At 46.4% G+C, this 20,322-nt stretch overlaps 6 protein-coding genes across 8 annotated transcripts; 3 read left to right on the top strand and 3 right to left on the bottom strand.

Annotated features, from left to right (window-relative positions):
• Positions 1-405: 405 nt before the first annotated feature.
• LOC117643998 (dynein regulatory complex subunit 2-like) lies at positions 406-1,073 on the bottom strand. The gene is made up of 4 exons (XM_034383185.1): positions 960-1,073; positions 771-884; positions 499-587; positions 406-418 (listed from the first exon to the last, which is right to left on the bottom strand). The coding sequence occupies exons 1-4, from the start codon at positions 1,071-1,073 to the stop codon at positions 406-408; spliced, it is 330 nt and encodes a 109-aa protein (XP_034239076.1).
• A 2,257-nt stretch (positions 1,074-3,330) lies between these two features.
• On the top strand, positions 3,331-6,526 carry LOC117643997 (vesicular glutamate transporter 1). The gene is made up of 9 exons (XM_034383184.1): positions 3,331-3,582; positions 3,670-3,906; positions 4,583-4,757; positions 4,961-5,091; positions 5,328-5,451; positions 5,530-5,660; positions 5,731-5,873; positions 6,056-6,176; positions 6,252-6,526. Exons 1-9 carry the CDS (start codon positions 3,331-3,333, stop codon positions 6,453-6,455), a joined length of 1,518 nt encoding a protein of 505 aa, XP_034239075.1. The 3' UTR covers positions 6,456-6,526.
• A 48-nt stretch (positions 6,527-6,574) lies between these two features.
• Positions 6,575-8,166, bottom strand: LOC117643874 (mitotic spindle assembly checkpoint protein MAD2A). Its single transcript, XM_034383005.1, has 4 exons — positions 7,959-8,166; positions 7,661-7,807; positions 7,303-7,587; positions 6,575-7,222 (listed from the first exon to the last, which is right to left on the bottom strand). The coding sequence occupies exons 1-4, from the start codon at positions 8,032-8,034 to the stop codon at positions 7,059-7,061; spliced, it is 672 nt and encodes a 223-aa protein (XP_034238896.1). The 5' UTR covers positions 8,035-8,166; the 3' UTR covers positions 6,575-7,058.
• Positions 8,167-8,369: 203 nt separating this feature from the next.
• Positions 8,370-11,607, top strand: LOC117643870 (sphingomyelin synthase-related protein 1). Of its 3 annotated transcripts, none has more exons than XM_034383001.1 (8): positions 8,370-8,805; positions 9,009-9,202; positions 9,268-9,438; positions 9,518-9,840; positions 9,955-10,092; positions 10,202-10,368; positions 10,452-10,687; positions 10,763-10,918. In XM_034383001.1, exons 2-8 carry the CDS (start codon positions 9,026-9,028, stop codon positions 10,916-10,918), a joined length of 1,368 nt encoding a protein of 455 aa, XP_034238892.1. In that variant the 5' UTR covers positions 8,370-8,805; positions 9,009-9,025. The 3 variants fall into 3 exon arrangements, with proteins under 3 accessions (XP_034238892.1, XP_034238890.1, XP_034238891.1); XM_034382999.1 differs by having other exon boundaries at positions 8,371-8,696; positions 10,763-11,607; XM_034383000.1 differs by having other exon boundaries at positions 8,371-8,707.
• A 2,434-nt stretch (positions 11,608-14,041) lies between these two features.
• On the top strand, positions 14,042-19,132 carry LOC117643868 (probable Dol-P-Man:Man(7)GlcNAc(2)-PP-Dol alpha-1,6-mannosyltransferase). The gene is made up of 9 exons (XM_034382992.1): positions 14,042-14,316; positions 14,563-14,700; positions 14,768-14,900; positions 15,002-15,175; positions 15,247-15,400; positions 15,479-15,623; positions 15,741-15,967; positions 16,059-16,304; positions 16,382-19,132. The coding sequence occupies exons 2-9, from the start codon at positions 14,563-14,565 to the stop codon at positions 18,411-18,413; spliced, it is 3,249 nt and encodes a 1,082-aa protein (XP_034238883.1). The 5' UTR covers positions 14,042-14,316; the 3' UTR covers positions 18,414-19,132.
• LOC117643875 lies at positions 19,128-20,309 on the bottom strand. Its single transcript, XM_034383006.1, has 3 exons — positions 20,152-20,309; positions 19,489-19,662; positions 19,128-19,405 (listed from the first exon to the last, which is right to left on the bottom strand). Exons 1-3 carry the CDS (start codon positions 20,167-20,169, stop codon positions 19,277-19,279), a joined length of 321 nt encoding a protein of 106 aa, XP_034238897.1. The 5' UTR covers positions 20,170-20,309; the 3' UTR covers positions 19,128-19,276.
• Positions 20,310-20,322: the final 13 nt, after the last annotated feature.

Raw genomic sequence — 20,322 nt, 5'->3', positions numbered from 1 at the left:
CGCAAGGGTGCGAGAGAGACAGAGCGACGAAGCGGTGTTCGGAATGAACCCGCTGGCGGGGTTGCTGGAACTGGTTTGCCAGCGGCGCGGCGGGCGCGGCGCGGAGACCGGCATTGCCACACTGTATGACTGGAGAGGCTTCCCACCTTGTCCGTCTCGTCGTCCACCTTGGCGGTGGTGTCCACGCGCCGCTGCTTCTTCTCGGCGTCCATCCTCTCCGCCATGGCGAACAGCACCACCTGCAGGTGCTCGGTGTCGTGGTGCTGGCGCTCCTCGATCTGGGTCTTCTGCTCGAGCCGCGCCGCGCCCAGGTCGGCCAGCGTCCGGCGGTACCAGGCCGAGGCGGACTCCATCTGTCTGTGGAAGAAGTCTGCGCGAGTGTCCTGGGGGCGTCCTGGGGGCGTCCTAGGGGGGCGTCCTTCGCGCACCGCAGCCATCCCGAGCGTACCGAGCAGCTTGTCCACGACCTCGACGTGGTGCTGCAGGTTGGTGTCGTACTGGTCGTTGGCGAAGTCTAGCGCCTCACGGAGTTCATCGATCATAGCCCTCTTCATGTCCATGAGGCGCTCGGAGCGCAGCCGCAGGGCCTGCACCAGCAGACTGAGTCGTTTTCGTCGCTCTATCTCTCTCGCACCTTTAAGAAACGCCGCATGAGTGCGAGAGAGACAGAGCGACGACGCTCGGAATCGGTCTGCAGGCGCCAGAGGTCGGCCATCGCTCACAGCGCCGCCCGTGACGACCCCCGCCGCGGCGGACGCCGAGACCCTCACCAAGAAGTCGTCCTGCAGCTGCGGGGCGCGCAGGCGGCGCAGGATGCTCCTCCACTTGCTCTTGATGGTGGCGGCGTTCACCTCGGTGGCCTTCGTCTCCCTGTCCAGCCGGTCCTGGCCGCAACGAGCGCATCATCAGTTCGCAGTGTCGCGGTTCGCGCCACGGCCGCGACGCCAGCCAATGCCAACCTTTTTCGCCTGGATCTCTTTTTGAATGCGGCGCAGGCGGGCCGCCTCCCTGCGCGCCTTCTTCCTGGCCTTGCGCTCCTCCTTCGAGAGCTTGGCCTTCGGCTTGCCCACCATGATGGCGACGCCGAGGGCCGCGGACTCGGCGGCACCTCGCGCTGCTCGCGCTGCGAGTGCTGACCGGCCGACTGCTGCCAACCCAGCGGCACAATAATGCGCCAGCCCGGGGAGCAGCAACAGGAGCAACAGTCGCTTTCAAATTATGTCCACCAGTGTGCTCGCTGCTCCGCTTCAATGGTCCGCCTTCTCGCGCGCGCCCGGCCCGGCCTGCCCGGCTTGCCCAACCCCCGTGTGTTTCTGGATCTGCCGACTGACTCCGAAAGGATCGCTTCGCCGCTCCGTCTCTCTCGCCCTCGCGGGGCGTCCCGTAGGGGTGCGAGAGAGACAGAGCGGGGCATCAGGGGTCGAATATAATGTCGCGACCAGCGCTGGTGCTCGGACTCTCGGACGACAAACGACTCATATGTGCAGAATGCGCAACGGGCGTGCAACAACGCGCTGCGGCACTGTGCAACGCGGCGCCGCCAAGCCAAGTGCATGCTGGCGCGCTGGCGCGGTCACTCCGGTCACATTCCTGCCCCGGCCGCGGCAAGAAGCGCCGTCTTGAACGTACCCGAGTCCGTTCGGCGAAAAGCCGCGGCGGCGGCTAGAGAAAGCCCTGCGCGGCCGCGACGCGACGCGAGGCCTTCACAGCGAAGGGCCTTTACAGTGACGTGGACATTGTTTATGGCATAAAAACGCGAGTAATGCCCAAGTCCGAGTCTTGCTCAATAATTAATGGGGAGGACGCGCTCGCTGAGTCGTTTCGTCTCTGTCGCACTCATGAGGCTCTCCATAGAGGTGCGAGAGAGACAGAGCGACGAGCTGCTCTCCTGAAGCGCTCGGCAGCGCTCTCGGCGCACTCGGCGCGGCGCGGTGCCGCGGAGGACAAACACTGCATTTATGGAAGCCTTCGGCCAAAGAGTCGCGGAGAGCTAGCGCGGCTTGCGCGGCCAGCGCGTTGCGCGCGGCAAGGTCCGCTGTGCCGCGAGAAGAAGAATGCCGCAATCCAATCGAGAGGCGCTGCACTGCAAGGAGCGCCGAGCCTGGACCACGCCGACAAGGCCTGCCTGCATGACCGAGGGCACGTCGTCTCCCTCGCACCCCAGCGGCATGCCCCACGGGTGCGAGAGAGACAGAGCGACGAAACCTCAGCTGTTTGCGAAAATGCGCCGAAGCAGCACCACACACACGACAAGGAGGTCATCACCCTCGCACTTTCCCCGGCCAAAGGCAACCTGGATTCGGCACGCCACCGCCACACTGCCACACACCTCGCCGCCGTGGGGGCCGCGGGGGCGGAGGGCCTCCACGGACCCACGCTGCGGTCGCCGCCGGGATGGGGCCCTGCAGGCTGATTTCGAAGAGACGCCCCGTCGCCCTGTCCCTGTCGCACTGGTGGGACGCCCCGTGGGGCCCGTAGGGGTGCGAGAGAGACACGCCACTCCTTGGAATCGCTCGGCGACTTGCCGCCGCACGCCCATTTGTGGGGGCGCTAAATTGTCCGGCGCGGTGGCGGCGACGTGGCGGCGGCGAACCACCGCGCTCCCAGCATGGAAACTCAATCTCAAGGGCCTACACCGCCAGCAGCAGGCCCAGTCCGAACGGTGCTTTCGTCGCTCTGTCTCTCTCGTGGGGCGTTCCGCAGGGGTGCGAGTGGGACAGAGTTCTGTAGTTCGGAATCAGCCTGTGCTGCATGCCGCGGCGTGCACGCCGAGGGAGAGTGGGTGCGCGATGCACGACATGGTCGATGGCTTTCGGCGTGTAGTCGGGGCGGCGGTGCGGGATTCACTGCTGTGTCCAGCCTGTCCAGCCGTCGCACGGAGCGGACGGGACGGGGCTCTGAAGAATTGACCGTAGTGCTACAGAAGCTCCCGCCGCTCCGCTAGGCCCCGCCACGCCCCGCCGCGCCCCGCCGCGCCCCGTGCCGCGGCCGCTGCCTTTCACTTTCAGCCGTGCCGTGCCGCGCCGTGGCTCAGCCATATGGACGTTGTGCCCGCGCCGCTCTTCAGATAAGCCGCGGTTAAGTGCGTGTGTGTGGTCCCCTGAGTGTCGTCCATTGTGCATCCCGTGTGTGTGTGAGTGAGAGTGTGAGCGTGTGTTCCGCGTGCCGCTGAGCCAATCAGCTGTTCTCCCCGCGCGCGAGGCCCCAGCGCTCCAGCTTGTAGGTTAGGTCGGCCGTGCCGCCGTGTCGGGTCAGGCTGATGCGCGCCGCGTGGCCCTGGCCGGCGCCGTGCTAGCGGACTGCTAGTGGTCTTCCCCGCCCGGCCGCACGATGGACGACACCCTCCGCGTCGGCGTCCCTGCCGCCGTCGCCTCCTACGGCGCGGCCGAGGCGTCGGAGCATGGCGATGAAGAGCACGCCAGCCCCGGCTGGAGGTTCTGGCGGCGCCGGCGCTACGTGGTGGCGTCCATGGCCTTCTTGGGCTTCTTCAACGTGTACGCGCTGCGCGTCAACCTGAGCGTCGCCATCGTGGCCATGACGGCGGCCTCCAACGCCACCCTCGGCAACGGCACCACCGTGCAGGTGATCACCGGTACCGTGGCACTGGTAAAGCAGCGTCGCGAAAATGTAAAGCTCGAAAATGTAAAGCTCCGCTTCGATGGTCCTCAGGTTCCAGCCGAGTTCGACTGGGACTCCAAGACGCAGGGCCTCATCCTCAGCTCCTTCTTCTACGGCTACCTGGTGACGCAGGTGCCGGGGGGCTGGCTGGCGGCGCGCGTGGGCGGCAGCCGCGTGTACGGCGTGGGTCTGGCGGCCACAGCCTTCCTCACCATCCTCACCCCGCCGCTGGCCAGGGCGGGCACCGGCTGGCTCGTCGCCGTCAGGGTCGTCGAGGGCCTCTTCGAGGTGAGAGCGCGGACGCGGACATGCGCGGCTCCTGGATCCGCATGCGGTGGTGGGTCGGGCGAGCGCCTTACGACGGCGGGGTAGGCAGCCGTGCCGCCCGGCTGCGCTGCGGGAGTGCCTACCTAGCCAGGCTGGCCGGCTGGCTGCGCTGGCCAGGCCAGGGCGATGACTTGCTCGAGGAACAGGAAGCGCGGAAGTGGCCGCTGCGCTGCTGCACTGCTCGCTCCATTGGCGGGATGGTGACGGTGTCGGGATGATTAGGCCCGTCCGGTCCGGCCCGCCACCGCGCCGCCACCGCGACGTCGTCCCGTCCGGCGGCCGGCTAATTCCGATTGGTTCTGCTTGCTCTCGCTTTGATGGTGCGGTGGCGCCACCGCCAATGCAACCTCATCGCCGCTTTCAAAGTCCGCGGCGGGATGACTTTTGGAGCGACGCTGGAAGCTGGAAGTGGCCAGCGCGCTGATTTCCAAGAGTTGCTTCGCCGCTCCGTCTCTCTCGCGCCCTTACGGAGCGCGACGAAAGCACCGTTCGGAATCAGCCTGCAGACTGATTCCGAGAGTCGCTGTCGTCGCTCTGTCTCTCTCGCACTTATTAAGCGTCTCGAATAAATGCGAGAGACAGAGCGACGAAAACGATTCTCGGAATCAGCCTGCAGCAAACTCGTCCTGTGCTGCAGGGGGTGACGTACCCCTGCATCCACGCCGTGTGGGCGCGCTGGGCGCCCCCCGCCGAGCGCTCCCGCCTGGCCACCATCGCCTTCTCGGGGAGCTACGCGGGCACCGTGGTGTCCCTGCCCCTGTGCGGCGTCATCGCGGCGCGGCTGGGGTGGCCGGCCATCTTCTACATTTTCGGTGAGCCTCCGCTAGCCTCCGCCACCAGCCGACCGATTCCGAGAGTCGTTTACGTCGCTGTCTCTCTCGCGTCTGTACGGCACGCCTCATGAGTGCGAAAGAGACAGAGCGACGATAACGACTCTCGGAATCAGTCTGCAGATCCGATACCGCCTCTGGATGAATACGCTCGTGCTTTGTTTTCACTATGATTCTGTTTGAAGGCGTTCTCGGTCTGGTGTGGTACGCCTTCTGGCTGTACATCGTCAAGGAGAACCCAGCGGACGACCCCCACATCTCGCGCGGCGAGCTCCGCTACCTCCAGAAGACCCTGGCGTCTGTTCCGGACGCGAAGGTAGACTCGAAATCCAGCACTTGGTCACAGCCCGCCCAGGCAGCAAGCGTTACACAGTGGGCCAGAAGACCGGTGGAGGCGGTCGAAACTCTAGACGCGTTTTGAGCCCCAGGTCGCTAAGCAGGACTTGAACCGAACGTGTGACCCCACCAATGGATTGCTCGTTCGGAGAGTTCGCCTACTGTGCGTTAGGCGCGCCACTCCACACGCTCCGCGCGTTCATGTCTCCTCCACAGATGGCGAGCCAGCCATGGGGCAGCTTCCTGACGTCGGCTCCGGTCTGGGCCATCGTGGCGGCGCACTTCAGCGAGAACTGGGGGTTCTACACTCTGCTCACCCAGCTGCCCACCTTCATGCGGGGTGAGTGGTCCGAGCGTGGAGTCCACCCAAGCCCCTGCTGGTTCTTTCTAATGAAATTGGCCATGTTTGCCCCCCCAGACGTGCTGCACGTCCAAATCGAGCAGTCCGGGGTGCTGTCCGCGCTGCCGTACGTCTGCATGTCCGTCATCCTGCAGGCCGCGGGCCACTTCGCCGATTGGCTGCGCGCCGGGAGGATGTCCACGACGGCGGCAAGTCCACTCACCTTTCTTCCTCTTTCTTTCTCTCCTGGAAACAAAGTCGGTCACGCTCTGTTGGCAGGTGCGGAAGCTGTTCAACTGCGGCGCCTTCCTCAGCCAGACCGTGTTCATGATGGTGGCGGCCTACGCGACCTCCGCCTGGGCCATCGTACTGTGCATCACCGTCGCCGTGGGGCTCGGCGGTTTCGCGTGGTCCGCCTTCAGGTGTGTTGTCCTGGTCGGACACTGGTGTCGCACCTGTCGCACCTACCGAGCCTACACCACAAATTGCCGATCCGATAGGCGCCTGTCACACAAACGCACACGGGTTGAAACTGGATCGTTGGACATTGAATAAGGGTTCCTTCTCATTTTTCTTTTTTGTCATTTTTGTTTTTGGTGCGCAGTGTCAACCACTTGGACATCGCTCCTCAGTATGCAAGCATCCTCATGGGAATTTCAAACACTGTGGCAACTCTACCGGGTATGATAAGTCCCCACATAACTGGTTACATTGTTCAGGACAAGGTAAGATTATCAGATACAACTTGGAGTGAGAGTCATCAAGATCATCACTCTCAATGAACTTTTCTTTTCTTCCAGACACCATCTCAGTGGAGGACCGTTTTCATGATAAGCAGTTCCATTTACTTGGCAGGGGCCTTGATCTATGGCATTTTTGCATCTGGGGAACGCCAGCCTTGGGCAGATGACACACCAAGTAATAAGTCAACTTTCAACAAGAAACCCGGAACCCGCACTCGTGGCCACACCAACGAAGCTCTAGAGCTCGGCCATGATGACTGAATAGGTTTAAGTAAAAGTCAAATAGGTAAAAAAGCTTGTGTCATAATTATTATGAAATTTTCCACTTTGTTCTCAGTAAGTAAAGACCACAAAAGGAGTGAAAAAAATAAGCAACCAGCTGTAGACCAACTGTCATTTATTTTGATTTATTTTGTTTAGTTAAAAATTACTTCCCAAAGAAATTGATCCTTTCTTCCAAAAAGTAGTTTGCAGCCCACACACAATACTACATAAAGAAAACTCAGAAAAATCCACAGATATTATTGTAGTTAGATTGGATGTCTGCATAACAGAAAATTAAATGCGAAAGAAGAAAAAGCCTGACCAGCAGTATTAACAGTACTTAGATGCCCAACCCACAAATTTCTGCAATTTTTCAATCATGAAGCTATAGAGCTGCAGAAGAATACTGAACCTAGCAGAACATTAAACATTTCAATAAATTGACAGGAAGTTCGTTCTCATAAAATAAATAACATTAGTCAATTCATTGTGAAAGTCTAAAATAAGCGGGTACAACACTTCATACGTATGTAATGGAAGGAATCACAATGCAAATGGTATCACAACAATCGAATGAATAAGGTTTGGGATTCCATATGATCACTCTGCCTTGTAGCTCACTACTGTAGACATGTGATGCAAAGATGTAGAGAAAGTTCTCAGCTGAAGCTCCTGAGAGTTTGAAATGATGCATGGGGCTGTTTCGTTCCACTCCTCTGGCACCTCACAGTCTTTGCTGGTGTAGATGTGGACGTCAAAAGCACCTAAAGACAAATTTAACATGCATACTAATTGGATTCCAGTCTAATATATTGAAGAAAGTGTTCAAGGGCGAATGACTTACATAGGCAATCTAGCAAAGGCAGGAAACTGACAGTGGAACATATTTGTCGTAAAACATCCCGTATTTCATTTTGAATTACTTTTAATTCTTTGTTGCCAGTCTTGACAGGTCCATTTGCCTTCCCAGGTTTGGTCACTTTTGTTTCTTTAAGCTCCTGTAGGTCAGTAGAAGACTCAGAGCCAGCCTCATACTTAACATTAAAGTCCCAACGCTCCAACGCTTCTTTAGTACTGATATTAGTGATGATCATAGAAATCTTCTGAACTTTTTCATCTACCAACCAATCTGAAAAACACAGGGAGCCAAGTATAAGCAAGGTTTAGAATACACATAAATCATGATGGATTAGAGAACGTACCTTTCATTTGATTCAAAACAGTTTCAACAAAGGAGATAATCTTTGGATCAGTAGAGACAAAAATTGACAATCCAAAATTTTCAACAGTCTTGAAGGTCTCTGGAGGATACACTCCTCTTTGGAAGAGGATGCTATTAATGCCATAATCTAAAACAAATGAAAACATAGATAAAAACATAGAAGGTATTGGTTATGGTAAATAAATAAAAGAGACATGCCGAACAAACACAAAAGTGGTAACAAAAGGTGGCTTCTGGGGACTTTCTAACCAACTCGGGACAGCTCATGTCGAACTTACTCAAATACTCCATGACTATCTCGGCCGATCCCCTGAGGGTGATAGAGTTCTTGGCCTTCAGCTGTGTTTCCGTCATGGTTCTTGAGGTCCGCTTGCGACGGATAAAGTAAAAATTGGCGTTTAAATGGAATCTTTTCAAGTTCGCAACACAATGGATGGCTTCAACTTCAACCGGCAAAATTTGAAATCTCACAGCTGAGTTTGAGAAATTTACGACAAGGCAGTGAATAGTGTACCAACTGTCATCTTTTATAAACTGATAGAAAACAAGATGGTGCAGATCAATTATAATGTATTCTTATAAATTTAGGATTGGCTAGATACACTCGTTTTTCACGACAGAAATACTTACATGCTCATTGGTTGTTTTTCCGCAAAAACTTGGGTTGGCCCTCCCGAGTCAGTGTGTCTTCTGCTGCTTTGTGTCCGCTTTCCACACTTGTTTACATGGAGATTGTCTTCGCTTCGCACAGCTGGACCTCCTCAGTCTTTGCTATCATTTCTTATCTGTCGTGTCCATCCACTTTTTAAGATTTTGTGTCGAATCACGGCTTTGTTGCTTATCTGATTTATCTGGGCTTGACCCGTGCACGGCTGTCCTGCTCGAGTGTCTGCGCGTTTTTAAGCAACAGGGCTGCTAGCTGCTGCCACTGTGCTCAGTACAGTGTGCAGTCGCCAAGCTAATGTTTTCAAATGAAGGAAAGAACCAGCTGATTTCGTTGGGTCCACCCGATTATCGTAAGACTTCAGTCAGTACATCCTTTTTTAAAATGAGATTCCAAGTTCATCCCACTCAATCGATGTCGTTGTATCTTTGAACGATTCCCGTTAGTTTCTTCGTGAAGATGTGCGTAGATCTAACCTGTACTTTTGACATTGTGCATCCTCTGCCAAGTTGATGCTAATTTATTCGCCTTAGGTCTCGCCACCACTTTGCGAATACTCGTAGCAACTTTAAGTTTTCCAAGTTAAAGTGTTGTATGGGACCCAGAATTATGTAACAGCAAGAGCATTAAAACCTCACATGACACAATTTTTTTCTGTTGCCAGGTGACAGCCTTAGTACAATGGATTTCAAGGAAATAAGTCCCGTTCTATGGACTACTGACCATGTCAAAGAATGGATGATGACAAACAACCATAGTAAACTCATTCATTTATTCTGCGAGGACCATGCCATTGATGGGAAAGCATTGCTTCTGCTGACTGAGTCTGATCTAAGATCGCCCTCTCTTGGAATACGGGTAGGTTTTAAATGTCATCAGGCATTTACACTCAATCACATTTACAATTGTTTTTGATTTCATAGGCTTTAGGAGATATGAAGCGTCTGAGTATGTCTATTCGACAACTTCAACTTGAAAATTGTGATGCCATTGTGCAAATGGGTTACGATTTGAGTGAACTTATACAAATGCCAAAGGGCCTTGGTAGCTGTTACCCTTTGTGTTCCCTTCGTTCAGTGAGAGATAGGTTAATTGTATGTATCACTCTTTTCACTTTGTTAGGAATTTTTTGTTTGTTTGCTGGACATATTTAATATTTGATATTATTTACAGCATAAAGATCCCTCATTATCAGATTTTATGGAGCGGCCAGGCTCTCAGTATCAGGATGATTCTGGCGCTGAAAACCCAGGCTTACAACCTGAAATTGGGAAAACACTTTTGAGTCTTTTCTACCTTTTTGTTGTAACATGGATCACCGCTTTTGTAATGGTTGTTGTTCATGATAGAGTGCCTGATATGAAAAAGTATCCTCCTCTACCAGATATTTTTCTTGACAATGTGCCCACCATTCCTTGGGCGTTTAGCATGTGTGAATTGAGTGGAACACTGCTGCTTATTGTTTGGTTGGGAGTATTAACATTTCACAAACATAGGTAAGTTTCTGGAAATAAGTTCGTCAAACATTTTCTAAAATATCACAAAATTTGATTTTTTTTACCCCAAAATATGCAACCATTTTCATTGTTTTTTTTGTTGTTTTTTTCCAGATTTATTTTATTGAGGCGTTTTTTCTGCTTGTCGGGAACTGTATTTCTTCTTCGTTGTGTGACAATGATTATCACTTCATTGTCTGTTCCTGGCACTCACCTACAGTGCAATCCCAGTGTCGATGAAGACTGGCAAAGATAAGTTGCTCTTATTTGTTTTTACTATTGCTCTTTTCCTGTATGTGTTACTCATTGAGATCACTGCTTACTTACTGATCAATAATATATCTTGCTTCTGGCCCTTTACATTGTTCACAGAAGAAATGTATACATCTCTCTCCCGTAAGATCCAACGAGCCTATATCATATGGCGTGGGGCTGGAATGTCCATCCAAGGTGTGAGGACCTGTGGTGACTATATGTTCAGTGGCCACACTGTGGCTCTTACAATGCTTAACTTCTTTATAACCGAATGTAAGTATTTACTCATGAAATATGCATGTGCAATGGTTCCTCAAGAGCTTGAATCTTATTGTCTCATCTTGCAACTTTTTCAGATACTCCACGACACATGTACTTTGTCCATACATTTACATGGATGCTGAATATGTTTGGCATATTCTTCATTCTGGCAGCACATGAACATTATTCAATTGATGTGTTCATTGCATTTTACATAACTTCTAGGCTGTTTCTCTACTACCATACTCTCGCTAACAACCGATCTCTTATGATGAGAGACTCTAACAGAACAAGAATATGGTTTCCCCTGTTTAGCTTCTTTGAGTCATCTGTGAGTATTTCTTCTTAAACATTTCGCTCATACTTTTTATTTAATGATAATGATTATGATTTCATTGTTCTGCAGGTTGACGGAATTGTTCCCAATGAGTATGAATCACCATTAGTGCCACTGGGCAAGTTGTGCTCCCTGATCTACACCAGAGTTTTCCATTTTGTCCGCGATACCCATGTTCAGTTACTTGGAAAGAGGATCAAAAACACAGACCCCAAGTCAGATTGAAAATATTTTTATCACCAACTTTCTAGTTTTCTCTCTCTATTCTTTTGAAAGTTATGTTGGATTCTTTTATGTGATCGCCATTGTTCGCCAAGTAATCTTTTTGCCTCCTCATATAAGTTGATCATGTTTCAAGTTTTGTTCTAAAATAATTATGTGCCCTATTCTTCATATAATTTTCTGCAATTTGTAAGCTGTGATGAGGTACTTTGGCCAATACTGGAATTTTGACTTCTTTAACCATGGCTTCCATTTTCTCTTTTGGTTTAATTCTTTTTAAGTTGATTTGTTTTTCTCTAGAGCTTGCATGTAAGTCCAGTGATGAATGGGAACTTGTAAATAGACATATTTCTTCCCACTGCAAGTGTTGCCAAAGACAAGCTCGCTCAAAATCTGCAAGTCTTCATTCATATGCTTAATCTTTGTCTTAAACACTATGTTTTAAAATCAATAATATGTAGTGTACTATCTTGTGATGTGTCTTGAAAGTCAATTTATTTTCTATTATGATTTTTTTTTTTGCATTTATTTTGTGTAACCAGCATAAATATTCTAAGACATTGTTTGTGCTTACTCGCTGAAACATTTGCATTTGCTGCAGTTTCCGAGAACGGATGTATATGAAATCATGTGTAGGGTAGAGAATGTATTTTAACTCGTTGTCTTCAAATAATTTTCCTATCTACTGTAGAGGGGTCAGTACTAGAGCTCCCCCCTCCTAGAGCTCCCCCCCTATTTTCCGCCTTTTCTTGAATTTATTTTATTTAAATGTGATAAAATGAATTAAATATGATAAAAGAAATAAAATATAATTAAATGAATTAAATATGATTAAATAAATTAAATGTGATTAAATGAATTAAATCTGATAAATTTGATTGCACTGCTGGTGCCGAGTGCAAGTTAGATGGATTGGAGTCTACACTAGCCGCGTGAGACCAGCATCGTTCTACCACGCAGCAAGATGCTACGAGAGCTCCAGCGCGGCGGCGGCGGCACTGACAGGGCTGAATTTAAGTGATCTTACCTATCCTAACCAAACCTAACGGGCTGGCGACGGATCTCACTCTCTCGCAAGCTAGAGAAAGATCTGTCGCGAGTGAGAGTGAGATCCGTCGCGAGCCCGTTAGGTTTGGTTAGGATAGGTAAGATCACTTAAATTCAGCCCTGTCAGTGCCGCCGCCGCCGGAGCTGGAGCTCTCGTAGCATCTTCCTGCGTGGTAGAACGATGCTGGTCTCACGCGGCTAGTGTGGACTCCAATCCATCCAACTTGCACTCGGCACCAGCAGTGCAATCACATTTATCAGATTTAATTCATTTAATCACATTTAATTCATTTTATCATATTTAATTCATTTAATCATATTTAATTTCTTTTATCATATTTAATTCATTTTATCACATTTAAATAAAATTAATTCAAGAAAAGGCGGAAAATAGGGGGGAGCTCTAGGAGGGGGGAGCTCTAGTACTTCCTGCTGTAGAGTTAGTGGTGTTTTCACTTAAAAAAAAAACTAGTTCAAGCTTAAACTTTTGCTGTTTCCTTATGTTTGTCCAGATATTTCTGAGCATGATCTGGCTGTTAAAAGTCACAACTTCTGTACTCAAAACCACTATTTTCCCCACATATTTCACAAGTGATTTTCTATTCTATAGGCTGTACTTTTTCTGCAGCCTAACTGATATTTGAACATTTCTCTCGTAAATAATGTTGTTTGATTGTCATCATATTTATCAATGGGACGATAATTCACATATTTAAACACACAATTCTCCTGTTTTTATGAAATTTACATCAATGTCTTCTTTGTGATACGGTTTTTCTCAAATAGTTTATGTACAAATCTAATTCTAGTGTTCTATTTATTTTGTAAAAAGGTGTAAGTGTCATGTGTTTTTTTGCCAAATGTATAGGTTCTAGATTTATTTTGAAGATCCATATGCAACATGGAGTTTACTCAAGAGTTACAGAGAGTTCTTAACTCAAAATGTAGCATCCTGATTTTACAATTTGTTGGTTGTACCCTCTAGTTTTTCTATCAAATATTCAACAACATTCTTTCCAAATGTAGGTTGTAAAGGCAAAAATTTCCCCACATTTCTATTGCCCTGTGATATATTACCATAAAATGGGCTACTTTGTGAGGTGTGATAGAATTTGCCCTAGTAGTGTTATTGAAAAAATATCCACTGTTTCCAGCTTTGAGGTGTGGACCGTTGCTGCATAGAATTGTGGACTTTATCTTGAGAGATGGCATGTGGCAAAAAGTTCAGAGGCAATCATGTATTTTTTTATTTTTTTTTGCTGTATTTTGTCCAAATAGAGACACTCAAAGTTAATCAATGCTTCATTTTATGAAACTGACCTAAGAATGATATTCACTGCAGGTGCCAATGAAGTGCTCAGGCAACAGAATCAAAAGAATAATGGCGAGTGTGCTTTATTTCGTGCTTTTCAATACTATCAGGATCCCTTTTAGTTTTTTAAGTCTTAAGATGTTGCCCCCTCTTAGATCCTGAATGATAGGAGTATTTGGCTGTCAAGATACGGACATTTTGTTGTTTTATTTATTCAAGCCAAGATGATCTTATTTTTATGCAAAGCAATAGCATATTGACTTATTGCTCAATCGGCGATTGTTTCGCTAAGAAGTAGAATTGAATACTTTTCTTGAGTTTGCATGCAGAGAATAGTGGAAATCCTCTCACATGATTGTATTACTATCATTGTTTTAATGTTTGGAATGAATGTATGTCCTGTACTACACTGAAAGTGGTCTACCCCCCCACCCCCCCCCCCTTTCCTCTCCTTTTTTCCATTTCCGTGTCTACACTAACAAGGTGCATAAACGGGCTCAAAGTTCCCTTTACTTTATACTTATGACTGTGATTGTTGTTAAGTTATCAAGCTACGTTATAATAAAGGTTTAAAGCACTGCCATATGTAGTTTGCTGTGGTCTTACTACCATTCCCTTCTATCGGAATAAAATATACCTGGCCACATATGCTCGCCGTCTACTCTTATCCACTCGCGCACACCTGAGAGGACCTGTTCTTCTCAAACATCCCGCCCAAAAAGAGACTCCTCCCCCTCCCTCTCGGTCTCATTTCCGCACGAATCCGTTCCCTGCCCGAAAAGCCGCTAGAAGGTGACGCAGGACGTCGTCTGCTGTTTCGGCTGGTGCATGTTATCATGTTTCAGACGTGCCTGCATTTATGAGTTGCTCTGAAAATTAACGAACATACGCAAACACACGACACGATATAAACACGATGCAGGATCGATGGCAGGGCAAGCCTCCACGTAGTAGTTAATGACGCCGGTAGCTCTTGTGCCGTCTCTTTATAGCTAGTTTCACATAAACCAAAGCTGGGACTAACCCATTTTCCTCATTTACGGTATGTTGAGAAGCAACAGTTTTATTTTTGATGTGGTGTTCATTTTGCATGAATATTGTTTTTAGTTATTTTTGTAGTTGAATTGGGCATGGGAGAGGTTGTTGTTGTCTGGAGGTGATCTATTTGGTTTTTTTCTTTCTACTTCACATATGTAGTGTGATAAATTTAAGAACAAATTTCAGATTGGATATTATCATTTTTTTAAATCTTGGTGTGCCTCTAATATTGTATGTCTTTCATCAACAGATGGCAATGAAGATAGACTACTTAATTTACGCAGTTGCAGCTATTCATCTCTTATGTTGCCCATATACAAAAGTTGAGGAGAGTTTTAATCTTCAAGCAATGCATGATATTCTCTACCATGGCCTTAATCTTACACAGGTCGGTTCAGTTCTCTTCACTTTGAAACAGATTGGTTGTACCATACTAATTTAGAGATTTGTTACAGTACGACCATTTGGAATTTCCCGGAGTTGTTCCTCGGACATTTTTAGGACCAATGTTCGTTTGCTCCTTATCTTCTCCAATATTTTTTGTACTTCAACTGCTTGGCTGCAGCAAAATATGGACTCAGTACCTTGGTGAGGATAGTTTGGTAGCTTGCTTATATCTGGGTCCATGCAAGCCATATTTAGTTAAATTTCCTGAAAATAATGTTTCGCCTTTTCTATTATTTTTGTAGTCCGTGCTGTGTTGGGTCTTTGCGTTTTGGGATCCTTTCATGTTTTCCGCAAAGCAGTGGAGTTCGTCTTTGGAGCTCAAGTAGCCATTTGGTTTCTCACTATAACTTTGACTCAGTATCATTTTATGTTCTATCTGAGCAGGCCACTACCAAACATATTCGCATTACCATTAGGTGAGTGTGATAATCTTGTACCTATTCCAAAGAACACCAGGTCCCTAATCTTGATTGCTTGGTCTGTCTAGTGCTTTTGGCTTTGACTGGATGGCTCCGACGGCGTTATTCCCTCTTCATAATTGCATCAGCTGCAGCCATAATCATTTTTAGAGGAGAATTGGCTCTACTGTTTGGCCTCATTCTACTTCTTGAGCTAATTTCTCGTCACATAACTATTCCCAAGTAAGTTTTAACTGCTGAATTTATATTACTGGTTTCTAGTTTCTCCTTTTTCTCTAACCACTTGATTTTTTGTTGCAGACTCTTTAGAGTTGCTGCTCCAGCTGGTGTCATTTTCTTGATGCTTACTGTTCTGATTGACTCTGTGTACTGGGGTAGACTGCTCTGGCCAGAAGGCGAGGTCTTATGGTTTAATGTGATTCAGAATCGCAGTCATGAGTATGGAGTATCCTTATAACTTTAAAAATAGATATATACAAAATTATTGAGATTACATGAGCTGGAATTTAGTTTTAATGTCTACACAATAACTAACTATTCATTATCCTTAATACTAAATCAGACTTCTCCATTTTTGTGGTACTTTTATTCAGCGTTGCCAAGAGGTTTAGGTGCTTCATTTCTCCTAGTCCCGCTAGGAGCTATCATGGATTTCAGAGTTAGAAGAGTTTTACTGCCAGCAGTTCTATTTGTCCTACTATACTCTTTGCTTCCTCACAAAGAGCTCCGCTTCATCATTTATATTTTTCCACTACTGAATGTTGTGGCAGCAGCAGCTTGCAGTAGACTGTGAGTATTATATTCATGAATGAATGCTGAAAAATATTTCTTATACTACCCCAAATAATAATAATAATAATAATAATAATAATTTTTCTAGTTGGGAAGCAAGAGCACAAAGCCCATTGCATTCTATCTTTGCTCTTGGGGCTGTTGGGCATCTTTTACTGAATAGTTTATTTTCCGTCCTCCTCCTTTGTATTGCTACCCAAAACTATCCGGGAGGATTTGCCCTGGCTCACCTTCATCGAACAGAACAAACAGAAAACAAAGTCAATGTTTACATTGACAACCTAGCTGCTCAAACTGGTGTCTCTAGATTTACACAGGAGAATATGTTGTGGATGTGAGTATTAATTCCTGTGCAACATTATGTAAAATTTCTTCACTGAAGATAATTTTGAGTTTTGTCTTGCTTTAAAGGTATAATAAGACTGAACATCTAAGAAATGGAAGCCCAGAAATGTTCACTTTTTCACATTTGCTGCTGGAAGCCCGCAGCAAGTACTCTCCCAATCTCAAACCTTACTCAAGGACACATGATATAATTGATGTTGTTGAAGCTTTTTCTCATATCAGCTTCAACTACAATTCTTTCTTACCTATTCGAATCAAAACTAAGCCAGCTCTCTTTACCCTGAGAAGGAAGAAGGCCTTTGCACAATTGTTTGAAGCAGCCTTTGCTAAGGAAGAAATTGAAGAGGCAGCCTTTCCTGAAGAGGACATTGAAGAAGCACCCTTTGCTGAGGAGGGACTTGAAGGAGCAGCATTTGAATCTCAATTTCCACATGAACCTAATACTAAAACGGATGAGTCTTTAAAAAGTGATGAGATCGACAATGTTGCTGATATTGAAGAAGTGGGCAAGGTAGATGAAGATGGTTACATGGAGCAGTATGCAGCTCTCAAACCTGAGGAAGAAATTGAGAGGGAATTGGAAAATCAGATTTCTTTTACTGACGATGTTGAAGAACTCGACAAAGCGGAGCAGTATGCAGCTATTAAACCTGAGGAAGAAACGGAAAGGGCATTGGAAAATCAGATTTTGCCTACTGACAAAAATGACAAGACAAAGAAAAGGGCTGGTATTTCTAAATCAAAGCACATAGGAAAGAAGAAGAAACGTGAAACGAAAGTTGATGCTGAGAGTAATAAGAAGTCACTAAAGCTGTCTGATGATGCAGATGCAGGTTTTGCTTTGCTTGAGGAAGAGTCCAAGTTATTGGATTTGGAGGAGGAAAGATTATTAGAAGACATTTACTTGAGCTCTGCTGATCTGAGTGAACCATTAGATAATAAGTCTTTGGAAGAAAATGTTGAAACAGTCACTGTTCAAGACCAAAGCCAATATGAAGTCAATGTGAAGGAGAAAATTAAAGCATTAATACGTGAAGAGAAAGAAGAAGAAGAGCGTGTCAGAAAAAAATTAAAACCTATGAAAGGCAAGCTAGAAATACTGCTGGCTGAGAAGAAAAATGCTAAAATACGACAGGGTCTGATGAAGAGTACAGACTGCTCAGATTGTCAAGAGGAGAATGAGATTAACCAATCTCCATCTTCCCAACCTTTGGAAGTTCAAAAAGATGGTGGAGAAATATTGAGAAATGAACTGAAGGATGAAGATGAACTCCTTCCACCAGTTGTTGAAACAAATATAGAAACTGAGGTGAATGATGATGATGGTATTGCAATGGAAAAAATTGGGAAGGACAGTGATAAAATCAGATTTACAGATTTTTCCACTCAATTGCCCAAAGATACCAAATCCCCAGTTGCAGGTGTCACACCTCATGTGTCATCAACAAGTCAGTTATTAATATTAGATATGAAAGTAACTACGCAAATACCTCTTACGCAAACTCTTGCACCTGTTGCCATAATTGATGAAAAAACTATCACCCCAGCTATGAAAGAACCTGAAGTGATTTCCCAGTCCTTACTCTCAACCCAGGAAGCTCCCGAAATTACCACAAAGTTGCCAAATAATGCAGCCAGTTCTGAAAAGCATATTGTGTCGGATGAGATGCTAGGACCAACTCCTATGCTGGTTTCTTCAGCTGTGACCAAATCTCCCATTCCATCACCAGCAGCTGCTCCAGCTGCTCTTTTTCCAACTGACACACTATCATCCGTCAAGAGTGTTCTATTACAAGAGAAACAATTGGATACCTTACTGACTGAGGAACCCAAGGATTTTGGTACTGTTCCTCCTGAACTTGGCCTTGAGGAACAAAGTGACCAGGCAAAACCTGTCCAGTCAGCAACATTGGATTCGAATCAGTACTCAGAAATTCATGACAAGGAATTGGATTTTACCAAAGAGACCTATCAAAATACTATTGTGGCGGCGTCTGTTACACATGACCAAGAAAAAGAGAAACCAACCCTAAATGCAGGCTCTGAACATTTTAAGGAACAAGGTGCACCGCAAGTACAGATGGAGATAACGGAGTGATGGAGTCTACTCAATTTTACTAGTTGGTAAACCAATAGTGTCCTGGATCTCACCAGTTTATAATTTTAAACACTATAAATTATAAAATTTAAAATAAAAAAAAAAAACGTACTGAAGAGTGCCAATGAGACAGAGAAGATCTGGAATCTAAGAATGAAGGAATGAAGAAAAACAAGTTATTGCTGTGATAGGTAGTTAATAAATAATGATGTTAGTTATTAGCAATGCTGCCGCTGATATGCCAATTTTAACTTAAGGAACTTGTTTTGCAATGAATAGGATAGCTCAAGGATTTGATCAGTTATAAGCAATACTGAGCACACAAATTGGAAGTGTACACCATTTTGACATTACTGCTTTTGGCAAACTTGCTTGTAATATAAGTTATTACCCTTTCACTCTGACAACTTCATTTGTTTGGTGTTTGCTGATTTATTACAAATTTCAGTTTTGATCTCTGCAATGTATGATGTTTATGACCACAACTGTAACTTATTGTTGCTGAGGTCATGTGATGTGGTTCGGTTTTTATATTCAAGTAATGATATAAACCATGAGAGCAGGGCTGCTTTGCTTTGCTTTCAAATGTTCAGACGCTGCTACATTTCTTTTGTTTGTGTGGTTTTACTTTTCAAATGAACCAAGACTGAGGACTGACATCCTTTAACATGTGTGCCTTTTTGTGGAAATGTGTTATTAAAGACAATTAACACATTAAAGCTCTATTATTTATTCACATACAGTTTTCACCAGAAGAAAGCCCTAGAGGGATGTGACAATCCCTTCAAAATTAATAAATTTTCTTTCAAAACATTAAAATTTGAATGCGTCTTATGAAGTTGAGAACTACAACAGAAATTAAGTTAGTCAGTGAAGAAGTTAATTACATTGTAGACGAACAATGAGGCAACACTAATGGAAAGTCCACTGACAATAAGATCATCGGACACGCCCTTCCTCCTGTACATGGGCGTTTCAGCGTTAAGAGGGTCCTGGAACACAATTAAACACCACTTTTAGTTGAAGTCAGTAAATATAGAGACTCACTTAATAGGCACATAATTACTCCCTTTACCTGGAAGTGTTTCTGCCACTTCTCAATGTTAGCATTCTTGGGGCCGAAGGCGGTTTGACCAGGGTTGATAGCCCGTCCCATTTCAGCCAGTTTCTCAGGTGAGAAATTTAACTTGACTTCAGGAACAGGGCCTGAGCTCATGGACCTCATGCGCATGGCAGTTGAGGCTCCCCTCTGATACAAACAAGAAAAACATAAAACTTAATTCATAGCCCTGAGAAGCGAGGATAATGAGTGAAGTGATCAAGTCAAAACAAGGTCCAGCAAATGTGGGGTGAATTGTAAGGAGAATGGATACCAAGGTCGTGAGAGATGGGGAGAAGTTGCACACACATGTGAGTAAAAGTTTAATAATCAAAATGAGATGAGGTGCAGCAATAAATTTTGAAACCCTGTGACCCCCAAGAGATTTGGAGATCAGAAAATAACGAAGGAACGCAAATAAGAAGGGACAGTTTCGATGGAAATGATAAAATAAAATGACAATTTGAAAGGTAAGCATCTTGAAGAGGAAAACATATCGAACAAAAATTAATTGGACAGGTTGAGACGAAGTGGAGGTCGAGAGGTTAGGAATAGTTAAGTATGAACTGTGGGTCTTGTCGAGACTGATTCTTCAGGTTCAACCAATATTACGACCAGATGGACTAAAAAGCTACTAACCTGGACAGCGCGGCTCATTTTGGAGATGTCGGAGTTCTTCAGATGCCAAAACTGTTAAACGGATCGAATGAACGATCAAACTGGACTGAATAAAATGGCGTCCGCGACGTCTGCTCTGTCTGCTGCGGGGTCACACCGGATCTGACTCAGGGCAGGAAGCCTTGTCTCCTC

The sequence above is a fragment of the Thrips palmi genome, unplaced genomic scaffold (genome assembly GCF_012932325.1).
Source record: "Thrips palmi isolate BJ-2018 unplaced genomic scaffold, TpBJ-2018v1 HiC_scaffold_17, whole genome shotgun sequence".
NCBI classification, from domain to species: domain Eukaryota; kingdom Metazoa; phylum Arthropoda; class Insecta; order Thysanoptera; family Thripidae; genus Thrips; species Thrips palmi.
Note: the sequence above shows the minus strand (reverse complement) of the source record. Positions and strands in the feature narration are given on the sequence as shown.

Coding starts and splice junctions, on each gene's coding strand:
- LOC117643998 (XM_034383185.1), bottom strand. CDS start 1,073: ATGGTGGGCAAGCCGAAGGCCAAGCTCTCGAAGGAGGAGCGCAAGGCC. Junction 885..959: donor AAGAGATCCAGGCGAAAAAG/GTTGGCATTGGC, acceptor CGTTGCGGCCAG/GACCGGCTGGACAGGGAGAC. Junction 588..770: donor AGCTGCAGGACGACTTCTTG/GTGAGGGTCTCG, acceptor CTGCTGGTGCAG/GCCCTGCGGCTGCGCTCCGA.
- LOC117643997 (XM_034383184.1), top strand. CDS start 3,331: ATGGACGACACCCTCCGCGTCGGCGTCCCTGCCGCCGTCGCCTCCTAC. Junction 3,907..4,582: donor TCGTCGAGGGCCTCTTCGAG/GTGAGAGCGCGG, acceptor CCTGTGCTGCAG/GGGGTGACGTACCCCTGCAT. Junction 5,092..5,327: donor CGTCTGTTCCGGACGCGAAG/GTAGACTCGAAA, acceptor TCTCCTCCACAG/ATGGCGAGCCAGCCATGGGG.
- LOC117643874 (XM_034383005.1), bottom strand. CDS start 8,034: ATGACGGAAACACAGCTGAAGGCCAAGAACTCTATCACCCTCAGGGGA. Junction 7,588..7,660: donor TGTTTTGAATCAAATGAAAG/GTACGTTCTCTA, acceptor TGTGTTTTTCAG/ATTGGTTGGTAGATGAAAAA. Junction 7,223..7,302: donor GCCTTTGCTAGATTGCCTAT/GTAAGTCATTCG, acceptor ATTTGTCTTTAG/GTGCTTTTGACGTCCACATC.
- LOC117643870 (XM_034382999.1), top strand. CDS start 8,642: ATGTTTTCAAATGAAGGAAAGAACCAGCTGATTTCGTTGGGTCCACCC. Junction 8,697..9,008: donor GTTGGGTCCACCCGATTATC/GTAAGACTTCAG, acceptor TTCTGTTGCCAG/GTGACAGCCTTAGTACAATG. Junction 9,439..9,517: donor CAGTGAGAGATAGGTTAATT/GTATGTATCACT, acceptor TATTATTTACAG/CATAAAGATCCCTCATTATC.
- LOC117643868 (XM_034382992.1), top strand. CDS start 14,563: ATGGCAATGAAGATAGACTACTTAATTTACGCAGTTGCAGCTATTCAT. Junction 15,624..15,740: donor ATCGCAGTCATGAGTATGGA/GTATCCTTATAA, acceptor ATACTAAATCAG/ACTTCTCCATTTTTGTGGTA. Junction 15,968..16,058: donor GCAGCAGCTTGCAGTAGACT/GTGAGTATTATA, acceptor TAATTTTTCTAG/TTGGGAAGCAAGAGCACAAA.
- LOC117643875 (XM_034383006.1), bottom strand. Junction 19,406..19,488: donor AGTGGCAGAAACACTTCCAG/GTAAAGGGAGTA, acceptor ATTGTGTTCCAG/GACCCTCTTAACGCTGAAAC.